The sequence below is a fragment of the Tuber melanosporum genome (assembly GCF_000151645.1).
Source record: "Tuber melanosporum whole genome shotgun sequence assembly, scaffold_127, strain Mel28".
NCBI lineage: Eukaryota > Fungi > Ascomycota > Pezizomycetes > Pezizales > Tuberaceae > Tuber > Tuber melanosporum.
The window spans coordinates 274097-290081 of NW_003298785.1; the positions used below are offsets into that span (position 1 = coordinate 274097).

The window sequence follows — 15985 nt, forward strand, 5'->3', positions numbered from 1 at the left end:
TCATTACGAGGTTATTTTATTGGCCAGGACTACGTGAAAATGTCAAATAATATGTCAAAAACTATGACATATGTCAAATGACGAAAACGGCTAAACACACACCATATGGATTACTGAAATCGAACGAAGTTCCTGAACGACCATGGGAAACAATCACTATGGATTTCATTACGGACCTACCGGCATCAGAAAATTGCAATAGCATCCTGGTCGTGGTGGATCGTCTGACCAAAATGAGTCATTTCATTCCAGTCAGAAAAGATATCGACACGAGGGATTTTATTCCAACATTCTTCCAAGAAGTCTACCGACTTCACGGCCTCCGAAAGAATGTCATTACCGATCTAGGAATACTATTCACATCGGGACTATGGAAGAAAGTAACCGGAGAAATGGGAATACAAAACAGAATGAGCACAGCATTCTACCCGAAAACGGATGGACAAACAAAACGTGTAAATGCGATACTCAAACAATATTTATGAGCCTACGTCAATTATCAACAAGATGATTGGTACAAACTGTTATCAATGGCCGAATTCGCATACAATAATGGAAAGCAAGAAACGATCGGCACGACACCCTTCTTCGTAATTTACGGACAACATCTACAAAAGTCAGACAACATATCATATGATTAACGGTATAATACCGGACAAAACAGATATGGGAAAACTACACAGGACATTACAATACGAAATGAGTCAAGCACAACAACGACAAAAAGAGGAATACGATAAGCACCGAAGACCGGATCCGAACATACAACCTGGAGATATGGTATGGCGAATACCACGCAATATCCATACGATGCGACCATCAAAAAAATTGGACTACAAGAAAATCGGACCATTCAGGATACTGGAAAGAGTCGGCAGCCGAGCTTATAAACTTGACCTTCCACCCTCAATACGAATACATAACACATTCCACATCTCACTTCTCAAATTACATAATGACAACAAGTTTCATTCACAAACACTTATTACTCCTCCTCCGATCGAACTCAACGGAGAACCAGAATATGAGCTCGACGAAATAGTTGATTCTCGCTTCTTCCACAGTCACCTCTAATATCGAGCCAAGTGGATGGGATATTCACCCAAATACGATAAAACTTGGTATTTCGCACACAACTTTGAACACGTACAAGATGCCATCTCAACCTTCCACCAGTGATACCCAGGCAAGCCCGGTCTAGGTGACGATCACATTCAACCAAGACAAAGGCGAGGGAAAGGCTCCTGCGCTGTTGCAACCACATGAGGACTGGGGCGATAGCTCCCACCAAACCACATCCACTAGCCCCGAATACTCATTCATGGGGCCAACTGATGAAGAACTTAAGGAGAAGGAACAACAAGAAATGCATAATGCCATGTCATGGATGGTAGGCTACGATGACGGATGCCAAACACATTTTGGTGACAAGGAAGGCTCAGGATGGTTTCCAAGGGAATGTTGAAAGCATGGTCTACACCCAGACCATGTCCTGAAGCATTGTTGCCAATGCTTCAGAAATGGGTGCAGGATGCACAGGACACAGAAAATCTCCGCGGGATTCTACCCGCAGAAGAATAGAAGCAGGAAAAAGTTGGAATGAGAAGACGCCAGGAAGGCATGGGCCGCAAGGACGCAGTCCAGGGAGGGAGGGGCCCAAAACTCCTCGTCAGACATGGAACCGGACGTCAGGAGCATACACAGGCAAATTCGGGGACTCCAAGAACAACTTGGCCAAGCCGAGGCCACAATTTCGGCAAACAACAAAATGATCAGGGAGCTAAGACAGCTGAATGATAATCAGTGGCACATGACTGAAATGGTAAATCTGACCCTAGAATCGGTAAGGGTCAGATGAAGGATGGCAGACAAAAAGTTCCACAAGCTGAGAAGGACCATGCGCTCGGCAGGATGGGAACTATTGAAACTGGGAGAAAAAGCCTGATGGGAGTCAGGCTTAAGAGGAGGGGAGCTAATGTCATGAACGTGGCTTGGCATGAAAAAGATTTTGATGGTGACACATGGTTATAAGTCACAGGTATGTTATTGTTTCACACATATGACTCAGTCGAGTCATATGATTTGTTATGTGTGGGATTTGTAATTCTTTCGCACATGGCTCAAATATGAGTTATGGGACATGCGCCTGGCGAGTATGCCTTGCGAGTGTGCCTTACAGATAAGCCTTGCATATATGATTTATGTTTCACACATGACCTCATTATGAGGTCATGGGTTTCACACATATGACTCAGTCGAGTCATATGACTTGTTTATTGCGTTATGATTGGTTTATGAGTTTTTACATATGACCACACTATGAGGTCATGGGTTTTAAGCATGTGACCACTTTGGTCACATGATTAGTTTGTTATGATTTGGTTTCGCACATGTGACCACTTTGGGTAACATGACTACGGGTGGGAAGAATACTATATAAGGAGGCCGATGCGGCCGAGGAGGATAGGTTCTTCACGCTTTGTTCTCAGTACTTTTCCTACTTATTACTTTAACGAATATAAAATACCTTTATGATCTTTATCTTTATTGCAACGTTATCGTTACGCCAAAGAAAGTTATTCACGAAGAAGAGTTAGAGAAAGCTTATGATAGACGTTCCTGGTAGAAGACAAAGGTCTTGTACTATCGGTAACGTAAGCAGAGGCCTAGTGCTATCATAAGACAAAGGAAAGAAACGAAAGAAGAGAAGTATCGTTCCCCGTCACCAAGAACTAACTATCCAAGGAGGGATCGTTACAATCTGGATATCTGAATGCCGGATTCCTGAAGGAATACAGGACAAAAGAAGTAAAATTGTCACCTGGCTGAATGATGAGGGAGTTCAGCCTGCTGTCACTGAATACATATCAGGAGCAGCGGAAGGGATATCTGCCTTAGGACTAGCGAAGGCAATAACTACCTATGTAAAGGTAGTTGAGGCTGTGAAGGACTTAGTAGATGCTTTAGAAGATGATGCCAGGGAGGCAGAAAGGGAAGAAAGAAAGAAGGAGAAAACTGGTATTGGGGCAAGGACTGGAAGGGGATAGCTGAGAAAAATGGACCTTCAATACTGGGAGGTGAAAAAGTGAGTTTTCATCAATAGGCATCAGCATTCTGATGTGATCAAATACCGTTCAACAGTATTTCTACCACAATACTGGGAGCTACTAGACTCTTCTCCCCAGTGGACAAATGAGGGTAATATTGTTCCTTCAGTACTCTTACCTGGTGAAAAAGAAAAAATCTTAATCACTCACGATGAATCAACTTTCTTTGCTCACAATGGTCACCGATTTATGTGGTTAGAAGAAAATAAGCAACTCCTACACTCAAAGAACCAAGGACGTGGAATTATGGTTTCAGAATTTCTGACCCTGGTGGGTCACCTCTATCTCCCAAACAGTATTACCGATGAGGAAATAGAATATCGACAACTACCTCGCCGTCAAGCAACTGAGTGGGGAGTATGGAAAGGACAATTACTGGGATGGTGATAAGATGGTATGCCATACTTTAGAGATTGGGCTTCCCATTTTTGAAATAGCATATCCTCACTGTCAAGGTGTTTGGTTATTTGATAATGCAACAACCATTCTGCCTATGCAGATGATACCCTGGTAGCCAATCGAATGAACTATAAGCCTGGTGGACAACAACCAGTCATGCGAGAAGGCTTTATTCACTCTAAAGGCCGGCCACAACCTATGACCTTTCCTGATAATTATGGTACTCCAGCTCTCCAAGGACTTCCAAAAGGAATGAAACAAATTCTAATAGAGCGGGGGCTCTATCATACTAAGCTTAAAGCTATATGTAAGGATTCTAAAAAAAAAAAAGATTTGCATGTCAGAAGGTATTGACTGTTGTTGCCAACTTATCCTCAGCATTCAGAGGGACTTTCTTGAGCAGAAAGGAAAGCTGCAGGAAGAATTGGAGTCCCATGGGCACATTGTTCTCTTTTATCCTCACTTTCACTGTGAATTAAATTTTATTGAATACTTTTGGGAATATGTAAAGCGTGAGGTAAGGGAAAATTGTGATTATAAGATGAATGGTTTACAAGAAAATGTGCCTCGGGCATTGTCTAATGTTCCTACCTCAACAGTATGGAAATTTTATACCAAATGCCTTCGTACTATGGATGTGTATCACGATGGATACATCTATGGTACAAAGGACTTTCAGCACCATATATATAAAGGTCACTGGAGGATTAAGGAAAAATATGTGAATAGGTAGCATATTTCTCTAAGGCCATAGTATCTTACTCTTAATAGAAGTGTGTTGATTCTGGTCATTAAGTATAGAGATATATCATTCAAGTGATATTCCATGCTTCACTTAATACTCTTGGCGCTTTATTGTCCCCGTTTTTCCTGTAACATTACTTCTGTTCTCCATACAAATTGCCCTAACTTCAAACCCTTATCCCTCTCTAACTGGTTAAGCTTTCACAGGTTTAAGAGCGACCACTGATAGAGCACATCAAAGAGTACATGTTTTCGCTCTTAAAAAGAAAAAAAGTGCTTTTATGGTGGAGTAGTAGACCATCAAACTGGTACAATAATATTGGCAAAAGTACCCAGGTTATGCTTGACCGGAACTGTAGTGAATCTGATTCTGGAGCGACTCCGCCTCGATCCCGAAACCCTAGTGGCCAATTATAAGAAAACCCCATTCTTCGGCCCGTAGGAGATATGGTACACATAATCTAGAAGGTAAACCGGCGACGTTTCAAAATGTAATTCCTTTCGCAATTAGGATTAAGGTTAACTTATCAGAGATTTTATGATAGCATCCTAGCAAGAGGTTCAAGTCTCGCTATGCTACAGGGCTTGTCTTGATTTTCTATGTTTTCCCCCTTACACTCTTTCTATATCATCTTCTACTTTACGCTTGGAAATAGAGCATGGAAAATGACAAACTTTAAGATTAAACAGAAAATCTCACCCTTCCAAATGCTGCCACTCAAACCGCCCAATCCCTGCCCACCAACGCTTCTTTACCCATTGCTTGAGCAATGAAGTTCTCCACTTCTTACCCAAAGACTAACTGTTACCATCTCTCTAACTAATGCTTGGATTTCTGAACTCCCTTTATATCATCTAGCTCGATTTCTAGAGGTTCCATTAATCAAGTTGAACTTACTATTATTGTGCCCTAGTATTAAGTTTCTAGGAAGCTGCCAATGATAGGTCTCGTAGCAGGGTCCCTCATCTTCGGGTGAACGTAGAATACGCCGAGTTAGGTTTGCTACGAGACTGTACTGGCCTCTCCTGGTTTAAGGGCTGTTTATATTCCTTTCCTTTGTCCTGACTGAAGCCAGTGCTTGAGGTGATTTCTCCTCGCGTAGCGAATACGGGGGATTCCGACGTCCTATAATTCTACTTTTTTCTGTGATACTCCAGTTCTTATGGTAATATGGTACCAGCGGAAGTAACTTCCCAATTTCTACTAACACACCCGAGCACTCGAATAGTGTTATCAATTCCTTCACAACTTACAACTTATGATATCATACTTAATTCAATTGCCATCTTGACCGCATCTTGCTGTAGCAGTATAGGGTTCGTTTACCGAATCTACCACCAGGCGGCAAACGTTCCTTCCGCCGCCGGCCCTAGGCCCACATTCTCGAGCCACCACAGTAAATGAGAGAGACACACGGTTCATCCCACACCCAAAATCCCCTACTATTCCCGGCGCCTCCTTCTCCACCATTGGCGCAGGCGCTCTACTACAGTTGGTGTCCAGGAGTATGATACTCCGACACCAGTCGAAGCAGTCATTTCGGCTATAGTACCTCACTCGCGCTTGGCGACTACTTAGGATATCAGGGCAGGTCCGCGAACGGCAGGGTTTATTCAGCCAATGGTAGGGCAGGAAGCGTTCGAGGAATTTTGCCAGTTTTCAATCACACCCCATTTAGTGCGCGCACTATTCCAACCAAACCTTACTGTTCGCGGACTAACCCTGGTATCCGAGTACTGTAAGAGCCAAGCCTCTTTAGCGGAAAACGCAATAGCTAATGATATACACTAATTGTAGGAGTTATATGAAACTAAACCTCCGTTATTGACAAGTAGGTTAAATGCGAGTGTGTGTGAAGTAAGTAAGGTGTCCCACCTATATTGTTCCAAATCCCCTCACCTGCAACTACGCCTGGAAGCATTTTTCACAATTTTATCAAGAAATCCCCAAAACCTAGCACATTATTTTTCTAAATATCGCTCAAGGGATTGAAGCAAGGAAGGAGGGCAGAAGGAAGCAAAAGAGGAAGTAGTGATAGATGGAACCTAGGGTAAAAGGGGGACCCAAGAGATAATATTCAGAATAGTTTTCAGCGAAAAAAAAAAGCAAAATAACCATGCTAAACCATATAACAAAAATCCGGACCACAAACCAGAACTCCTGGCTATCATAATACTACCCCTTACCTACAGCCACCGGAGTCCCGCACACAGATCCTAGCTCAGCAACTCTATATAGTTCCTGCGACAGTTCCGACTGGTATACATATATGATACCTCCCAAACCACTAAAATTTCCACGGCCGGAACGCATATATAGTTTCCAAAGTCAACTTTCAAGACAAATAAAGAAGGAGGGAAAAGGCGGCGATGCCCACCATGAATATCTACCCCACGAGATCTTGGTTGTTCGCTTTGGACAAACATATACACAATTTCTACATAAGGGTGCTCGTCGCTGCGATTTGCGGTATTTTCTCTCCCTCCCTTCTGACTCCCCTCCAACGAGTGCCAATAGTCACTGAGGAACGATCAAACTACGGGAAGTTCTTGGCAATAAAGAAATTTTTGAATAAGAAAAACATTCGATATTCTATTTGATGCAAATGCTCTAACATTTCTCGTCATCTCGTTATCCATGGTCCTTTCCGGCTTCTATTCAACTCTCTTTTCACGTCATGCATCGAACCAATACCGGTGCCGCCCCCGTCCGTTCGCATACGTCACGCAAAAAATAATAGTAAAGCCCAATGCATCTGGCGATGCAACACCTCCGATGCCTCTCTAAATACTACCCCCTCCCCCCCTCTCCCCCCTTTTACCATCGGCACCACCCCTCCTCCTCAAAAGGGTACTCAGCCTCCCCTCGAAAATCCACCTGTTCTCCCTCACTTCTTTCCTTGTTGGCCAGTGTGTTCTCCCAAGAGCATCGGGCGGTGGAATAACCGGTCTGCGCTTTAGCATGAGCAAAAATCGTGAAAAGCGGTTTCCTCTGGTATCTGACTTCTGAGGCTTTTCAGATAGCATTTCTCTCTTTGTCTTTTTCCTTTTCCTTTCTATGATGACTTTTTTTTTTTTTTTTTTTTTTTTTTTTGGCGAAGCAGTGTACTGTCAGATGCTGCGAGGAAGTGTGTCGTTTTTTCTTTGAGTTGGGAACGGGCGAACGCCGGCAAGAAGGATTTATAGAGATTAATCGAGAGACAACATCAGGGATGGTTTCTGTTTCAAGGTGGAAACAGGCATTTAGATGTTTGCCTATTACTAGTTTGTACAAGTAGTTCTGTTTCGGGTTATTTTAGTTGCCACGGCGCACAAGTGTTGAGTGTTTCAGATATCTGGCTTCCTTGCGTGTGACATCACACATCGTGAACTGAGCGAGTGATGGTGACGGCGTCTGATCACGGTATATAATGGACAGTACTGCGCAGCACAGTGGGAGATCGAATACCGTTGGTATCGGGGGGGTCCGTACAGTGAGATGACAAAATTCGTTGATGGCCACTTTTAAACCAAAAATGCTGTTTTTCACCCAGCCAGAAGTCGACTACCTATCGTACGGCAGTGGAAGTAAATCACTTCTTCGTAAAATAGTATTTTTGGGTATGATATTCTAAATAATTTTGAGATTTAAATTTTGACGTATATGGTGCAATATCACCTCAGGTGCGGCGATGTGTTACTTTCGCAATTTTCAAAACAAAAAAGGTATCCTTTTGTGTGAGCATTCATTGGTAAGTTCTTGCTATTTAGGTTCGGTTTTGGGATCTGTCACACCAAAAGATTGACGAGAACTACGCACAGAACAAATGAATTTGTCACAGATATAGGAATTTCAGAGCGGCTAGGACCTTAGCTATATATCTATTGATATAGTCTACCGGTATTTTTCGTTTTAATTACCGTAAAGCATTTCGCTATTTCTTGGCTACCAGTGATCTTGCTGAGTAAGTGGTGCCACAATCCCAACAAGTGAGGCGAGAATTGGCCTCCGCCGTGATGTGATGGGTATCGTAATTAAACTAATGGTGACCTTTCTTGTTGAGAACAGCGCCTCCCTCTGTCCAGGATTCCAGGCTGGACTTATAAGTTACCCTAGACTAACTTACTCCTTATCTCGACAACCATTCCAGCCCCTCTACTCGTAGAAGCGAACAAAGAGGAAAGCACCCGAGTCAGCACAACCCAAAAATGCGGACCATTTTATTATACCAACATGATTCAGCTCTAGACTACCCTTTGCCCCACTACCGCCATACAAGTACCAGTTGTACCGGTATTCGAGTAAACTACGGTACAGTACTCGAGCACAGACATCAGGAATGCTTGGAGCGTTGCTCCTCCCGGGGTTTGTATCACGAGGGCTTACCCTTCCGGATCTCGGCTGTGATAAGGTTTTGCACCACCGATAGCCCTGCCCAGTACCATGCCGGAATCTCGGCCCCCGAAAACTTATCTGAGCCGCAGCTTACAAAACTTGGGTGGGTATCGACGTCTAGCAGAAGTTAAAATGACAGAGTCAATCCATACACACGACAAGCCATCAATTTGTTCCCCTTTTCTCATTGCCCCCCTCCGACCAGAATGATCGACAGCGAATATTTCCTCAATGGAATATCCAATATGGAATATCTGACCGCCGCGATATGCGCCTTCGGGGCACTCATCGTTTGGAAGCTTATTTCTGCCATTTTCTTCTCCCCGCTCTCACATATCCCCGGACCGTTAGTGACGGCAGTGACTCCGCACTACATAAACTTCCTTTCGGCACTCAACCAAAGGACCGTCGGGACCTATTCATTACACAAGCGCTACGGACCAATAGTTCGGCTATCACCCACCGAAATCTCGATTCTTTCCCCGCAAGCCATCAAAGAGGTTTACTCTTCCCCCCATTATACCAAGTACACCCCCCTATACTCCATCTTCACACACTTTGGGGCCCAGAATTCATTCACTAGCTGCACCCGCGAAGAGCACGGATGGCGGAGAAAAGCCGTGTCGGAACCCTATTCGCTATCCTTTGTGCTCAAAGATGAAGCAGCAACGGGAAAGGTACTCAAGGCCGTCAAAGATTATTTGGGCTTCGTGGAAAGCGATAGGAGAGTTGACATTTATAATGCGAACACATTTTACGCGACGGATGTGGTCACCGGGAAGATATTTGGATTGGAGGCCTCTATGAAGACTCTCGCTGGAAATGAAGAACATCGCGAGATCGTTCTTGGACATTATGCCCGAACCCGAAGAACTCAGGTTTGGATGTACATTGAATTCCCCTTGATCATGAATCTATTTGAGTGGTTCGCGTTCTATACGGGGAGGGTGTGGAGTTGGATACATGGAGAGGAGATAGAAGGCTGGGAGATGGTGAGCCAGGCTCAAAGGTGGGGTTGGGATGCATATATGGATGCCAAGTCAAATTCCCGTGAAGGTACCGTCGCTGGAAGACTTGCGAAGCTTGTGCAAGAAGGCGGTAGCGGTGAAGAGGCCTGGGACGATAGAGGTGCTGTTAGTGAAGTAATGGTAGGTGGTGTGTTGTTTTTCACCCTTTAGGAAATTGTCGAACACCAGAGCAATGGGGTTAGCGATGAAATATACGCTCAGATACTCTTATATTTTCCTTGCGATTCCCAATCGCGGGGCCGGGGATGGTGACCCAACGATGCTTTATACTAATTTTATTTGGTTCTGGCAACTAATAGTATTTCTACAGGACCAAATGCTAGCGGGGATGGATACGACTGGTATGTTAACAAGGAATCCCCTGCCCCACTCCAGCTAGATATGGAAATATCAACCGGGGGAGTACAAGCAGTAGGGAGAATGCACGTACAACCATCTCGCTAACAAATACAAGGTGACACTTTATCGTTCCTTATGTACCAGATATCACTCCCAGAATCGAGGAGCGTTCAAAAAAGGTTGCACTCCGAATTGCTCAACGCTTTCCCCAAGTCAGCGGAGATGCCAGGTCTTGGCTGGCCCCATTCAATGGATGTCCAAAGCCTCCCTCACGAAACTATCCTAAAAGTCCTGAATCTGCCATACCTCGACGCTGCTCTCAAAGAAACATTAAGAGTGTATTCAGCCATTCCGATCACACTACCACGAGTTGTCCCCGCCTCCACAACCACTGACAGGATTAGCGGTCATAGAAATGGAAGGATTCTTGAAGGGAAATTTATTCCGGCCGGTAAGGCTCATCCCTAATCACGATTTCTTAACGCTCAATGTAGGATCATAGGGACCACCATAGGGACATTGGCCTACGGGATTCATCGTGACGAAGTTTTCGCTGTGGAGACCAAGCAGAAAGATGAGCCCGGAGACGTCGATAGCTTTGTTCCAGAAAGGTGGTTGATCAACGGCGGTATCGAAGGCAAATTAACCCCCGACGAGTTGGAACAAGAGAAGCAAAGAATCCGAACAATGGAGGCAAGGCTTTGGGCTTTTGGCAGCGGCGGAAGAAATTGTGTGGGAAGACAGTAGGTTCACTCGTCCTGCCATTCGGCACTAGCGCAGTTCAGTTCGATGTGTTATTGGAGATCGCTCTAGCGATTCAATGCAGGACTCATGCTAACCAATGATCACTCATGTAGCCTTTCTATTCTCGAAATGAAATTGTTGCTCGCAACAATATATTCGCGCTACCAAACACAGGTTACGCCCAACAGTGGGGTAAAGATCACACACAAGTACGTTATACATTAATAATCCTTTGGCTGGGGAAATTTGAATGCTAAGAGATCTCTACTATATCAAGTCGGTGGGATCAGCGTAGGACATTCAGGGACGTGCTACCTTTCCGCAGGGTGGACGGTGTGGTTACGTTCACTCCTTACGAGTATTGATTATGTTTTGCGATCTAGGATCGTTCTGCAGCATTGAGATCTAGTCTCCGTCTAGATTCTCTCCTCGGCAAGACGTGATCCATTAAAACAAGGTATCCTTTGAGATAGATCAATGGAAAATTCAAGATGAGCAAAAACCTGGCTAGAAAAATTGTTCCACATTAAATCGTGAAGTGCCTTGACCTCACAACCGTAAGCCAGGTTGTGCTACTATAAGTCCTCCTCCCCTCTCGCTGCCCCTTCCCGTAACATCGGATCACAGCCACACAAATCCAACCAGCCGGTCGCGCCTTCCCACCCCTGTCACAACAGAAATAACTTATAGATTCCCGCTATATCGCTGCTTGGAATTGCCTGGGCTGGTCCACGTTCGCCACCCGCTCCGGGCGAAGGTGGGGCGGGGTGGGAGAGGGGAGCGGCCACTGGGCCATCAGTACCTCCAAGACCGAGTTTGTTTCAATCTACCGTATCTTGCCCTTTTCTTTCCCTTTATTGTTCTAGCAGCTGCTGCTCTGCCTGCAGCTAATGATAGACACGCGGTACAATGTGATACTAAGAGGAGATTACGAGTAGAATGTCGTAAGGATTAGTATTCTTCGAGAGCTAGTTTGGGAGCGTAGAAGAAAGTAGGAACAGGAAGCAAGGACGGATGAAACCTCACAAGGGTTGCTTTGGTTTTCCCTCTGAGGGATGGGAGGAATTAACACTCTGAGTATAGTATCATACAGCACATCGCCAAGAGGTTACATTGTCCTTTACTGCACCCTTTAGATATTATTATTGCTGCTATAAATCTCGGCAGCCAGGTTGAGTAGGGTGGAGCGAAGAGGGTAGGTGAAAGGAGAGAAGGTTCCCATTATTTAGTTAAGTCAATATTGGAGACGTTGAACGGCTTGTATACCGGTACCGCCGGATACCACCCTGCCCAAGTAACAGCGGTGATCTTGCCTAGGCGCACATACTAAAAACCAGTCCTAACAGTGTGACATACCCTACAAAAATGCCGGGCAAATCCAGCAATTCAATATTTCCGCCACAACAGTAGTTGAGAGTTCCATGTCCCTCCTTATCTTAGAAAGTTTCCCCTCCAGACGGACAAAAAGCCCCGGTTTAGCGGCCAGGTTTCAATACAAATACCAGCAGGGGGGAAGATTCCCCGGAACACCGTAGGTACGATACCCAAACGCCCCTCTCCCCAACCGGCTCGGAATTCGGCCAGAATTCAGAGATCCGCCCCCGGATTATTTACGCTCTAGAGGTGTTTCCGCTTCTTTGAGATACCGGTGCGGGATAGCCGGGTGCGACCGCGGAGTATTTGCTTGGCGTTTCTGGAACTTTGGACATCCCTACACCTGATCCCAACATTTACTGACAACTTGAGATATCATATTCCTATTTTCTCTCTATAAGCGCGACCACAATCCTCATCGGAGTTGCTGTTGAGAATCCATTGGGGACCGAAGTCGAACAATAATTTTCTTTTGCAAAGCATTACCGCTACAGATGTCACTCACCATAAAACGGTGCAAATGCGGACCCTATCAGCTGAGAACCGGCAGCCCGAACGATAAGTCGTAGCCAGATGAAAAATTTAAAAGCTGAACCATCGATCGTGGAATTCATCCGAACCGACACAACACGTGCCGAGTATTAACTGCCAAGGAATGGGCCCCATACAGAGTTGTTTTATCGTGTTTAAAGTGCTCGAGAACTGGTACTAGTCTAGATGTACGAGTACAGGTAGAGTGCTTCGCCGTTTGCGTGTCACATAGTCCCTCTGATTACTGAGATTTAATAGCCTGTTGATGAAAAACTTCGTTTTGTGGAATCCGTGAGCCCTACGGGGGTGCGAAGCAGCGGGGTCGGGCGGGATGATGCAAGCTATTCGAGGGAACTGTAATTGTTGGAAGGTATGATATCGAGTACTTGTACAGTATTCACAACTACAATAGGCCTAGTGGCCGCAAGCGGAAGTGGTTCAGGTATGATATAATGGGGATTTAAATTTTCTATCATAGTTCTGATAGAGGCTTAGTGATGCTGCTACACGGAAACCCTTCCTAGAGCCCTAAACCTCACCTTCTCTGAGACAACCCTCGTGCGAAAGAAACTTCCTCTGGCCACCTATGATATAAATACCGCCGCCCCCCACTCAATCCCCTTCTTTCCTCTCCATGGAATTTACATCGCTGCTGCGGAGGAGCTCTGGGACCGCGACAGCCAGAGCGCCTGTCCGCCGGGAGCGCCCCAGCTCCCACGAGCAGTATTTACCGTTGCACGAGAGCAGGGTAACGCGCCTCAAAATGAGAGTGCCTGATAGGAAGGATACCATACTTTAGGCGCTGGTTGTGATATGGGTTCAGCTGTCGTCCGTCAGGCGTGGGTTGGCGGACGGTGCGTGGGACCCCGGCGTAGTTAATACCTTGACGTGATGCTGGGGCTTGGAAACTAAGATTGCAGATTTGTAGAGGCATGTTTTAGCCGTTTTCAGATGTCTGGCCCCAGTGTCCCGGAGGACAGTTTGGTGGGAAGCAGAGGTTGATCAACGGAGTTTTCCCCGATGCGAATGAAGTATACTTGGCTGTGGGGCAGGGGTGTTATGCCGATCAGGTGAAGAGAATTAACTTTGATATTTGTTGTTCTTCCTTAGTAGACTATGACATAGACTATGCCTCCACTCTACACCTGCTCTGCGTTCCACAAATGCGAACCTACTGGAAGCAAGTATCATAGCCAACCGATATGTCACATTAACGAAAGAAAGGGGCCAATTGCTTCTACACTAATGAAATCCTTACAGAGCCTTAAAACAAGTGGTAAATTAGTGCGAGACGCACACAATGAACTGGGATCTTATTGCCCACAGCTCGGGTACTGTAATATATAATGTCTGGAATGTTTCTTCTGCAAGCCATCATATTATTATGTAGAAGTCCTATGTAAGTGGGCAATCGCGGCGGTTCCAAATCTAATCGTTTTCGTGCGAATTTGGAATAAATTGGGAAGTTGTGCGTTCAACAATAATAGGCGCAATCTAAAGCAGGTCAGGCGGGATGACTAGCGGTGTTAATTGCTATTAATTTCCTTGGCAAACCTAGTTAATTGATGTGGCGGGAGGTTGACCTGTATTGAGCCCAAGCTAGGCAGATTAGCATGCTATTACGAATCCCAGAATGAAATTCCTGGGTTCCGGCCACAGATGTCCCTCAACATTGAATGTCGGTTCCGATGGCTCTTCGGAGACCCGGCTTACAATAGTATACAAAGGATTGTTGCAAACCATAAAGGGGCCGAGCCGATCTGTACTGTACTGTACCCACGACAAAGCACCAATTGCCCCCTCCCTCTTCATTTTTCATCATAATGATTGATAGCGGATATTTTCTCAATGGAATATCCAATACAGGATATCTAACTGCAGCGATATGCTCCTTCGGGGTGCTCATCGTTTGGAAGCTTATTTCTTCCATTTTCTTCTCCCCGCTCTCACATATCCCCGGGCCACTGGTGACGGCAATAACTCCGCACTACATAAACTTTCTTTCAGCACTCAACCAAAGGACCGTCGGGACCTATTCATTACACAAGCGCTACGGACCGATAGTTCGGCTATCACCCACCGAAATCTCGATTCTTTCCCGGCAAGCCATCAAAGAGGTTTACTCTTCCCCGCTTTACTCCAAGTACACTCCTCTATACTCCGTCTTCGCAAGCTTTGGGGCCCAGAATGTATTCAGTAGCAGCACCCGCGAAGAGCACGGATGGCGGAGAAAGGCAGTGTCGGAATCCTATTCGCTATCGTTTGTGCTCAAAGATGAAGCAGCAACGGGAAAGGTACTCAAAGTCGTCAAGGATTATTTGAGTTTCGTGGAAAGCGATAGGAGAGTTGATATTTATAATGCGAACACATTTTACGCGACGGATGTGGTCACCGGGAAGATATTTGGGTTGGAGGCCTCTTTGAAGACTCTCGCTGGAAATGAAGCGCATCGCAAGATTATTCTCGGACATTATGCCCGTGCCCGAAGAACCCAGGTTTGGATGCACACTGAGTTCCCATTGATTATGAATGTGTTTAAGCGGGTCACGTTTTATGCGGGGATGGTGAGGAGTTGGGTGCGTGGAGGGGAGACACTGAGCCAGATTCAGCAGTGGGGTTGGGACGCATATATGGATGCCAAGTCAAATTCTCGTGTGGGCACCGTTGCCGGAATGCTGGCGAGGCTTGTGGAAAAGGGTACCGGTAGTAGCGACGAAGGGGTCTGGGACGATAGAGGTGCCGCTAGTGAGGCTATGGTAGGTGGTTCATTGCTTTCTCTCCGACAAGTTATCATAGGAAGGCGATCCCGCAGTCCGAACATCGGAGCAGCGAGACTAGCGATACAAGTTACTTTAGGATGTTCGGATATGGTGGTTGCCTTGTGATTCTAGATTGCGGGTCCGGGGATGGTGACCCAAATATGCCGTATCCTGGTTTCATTTGAAGCTGGCGACTGATGGTGTTTCTACAGATCCAAATGCTGGCGGGCATGAACACAACTAGTATGTTAACAATATCTTGTCTTTTGCCCCAGCTGCCCTTATCACCAGCATTCTGGTAGCAGGCTTTCTTGCCCGCCTAGGCTAGATGTTGGAATATCTGCCAAGTACAAGCAGTGGGGAGAATACAACCATCTCGCTAACAAACACAAGGTGATACTTTATCATTCCTGATGTACCAGATATCACTCCCAGAATCAATGAACGTTCAAAAAAGGTTGCACTCCGAATTGCTCGATGCTTTCCCCAAGTCAGCAGAGATGCCAGGTCTTGGCTGGCCCCATTCAATGGATATCCAAAACCTCCCTCGCGAAACAATTCTAAAAGTCCTGAATCTGCCATACC

General features: G+C 45.5%; 1 protein-coding gene; it reads left to right on the top strand.

Moving 5' to 3' along the window:
- The first annotated feature begins 8776 nt into the window (after positions 1 to 8776).
- On the top strand, positions 8777 to 11252 carry GSTUM_00002310001 (uncharacterized protein). XM_002836051.2 has 6 exons: positions 8777 to 9773; positions 9964 to 9994; positions 10108 to 10443; positions 10495 to 10735; positions 10850 to 10945; positions 11014 to 11252. Exons 1-6 carry the CDS (start codon positions 8832 to 8834, stop codon positions 11099 to 11101), a joined length of 1734 nt encoding a protein of 577 aa, XP_002836097.1. The 5' UTR covers positions 8777 to 8831; the 3' UTR covers positions 11102 to 11252.
- The last annotated feature ends 4733 nt before the right edge of the window (positions 11253 to 15985 follow it).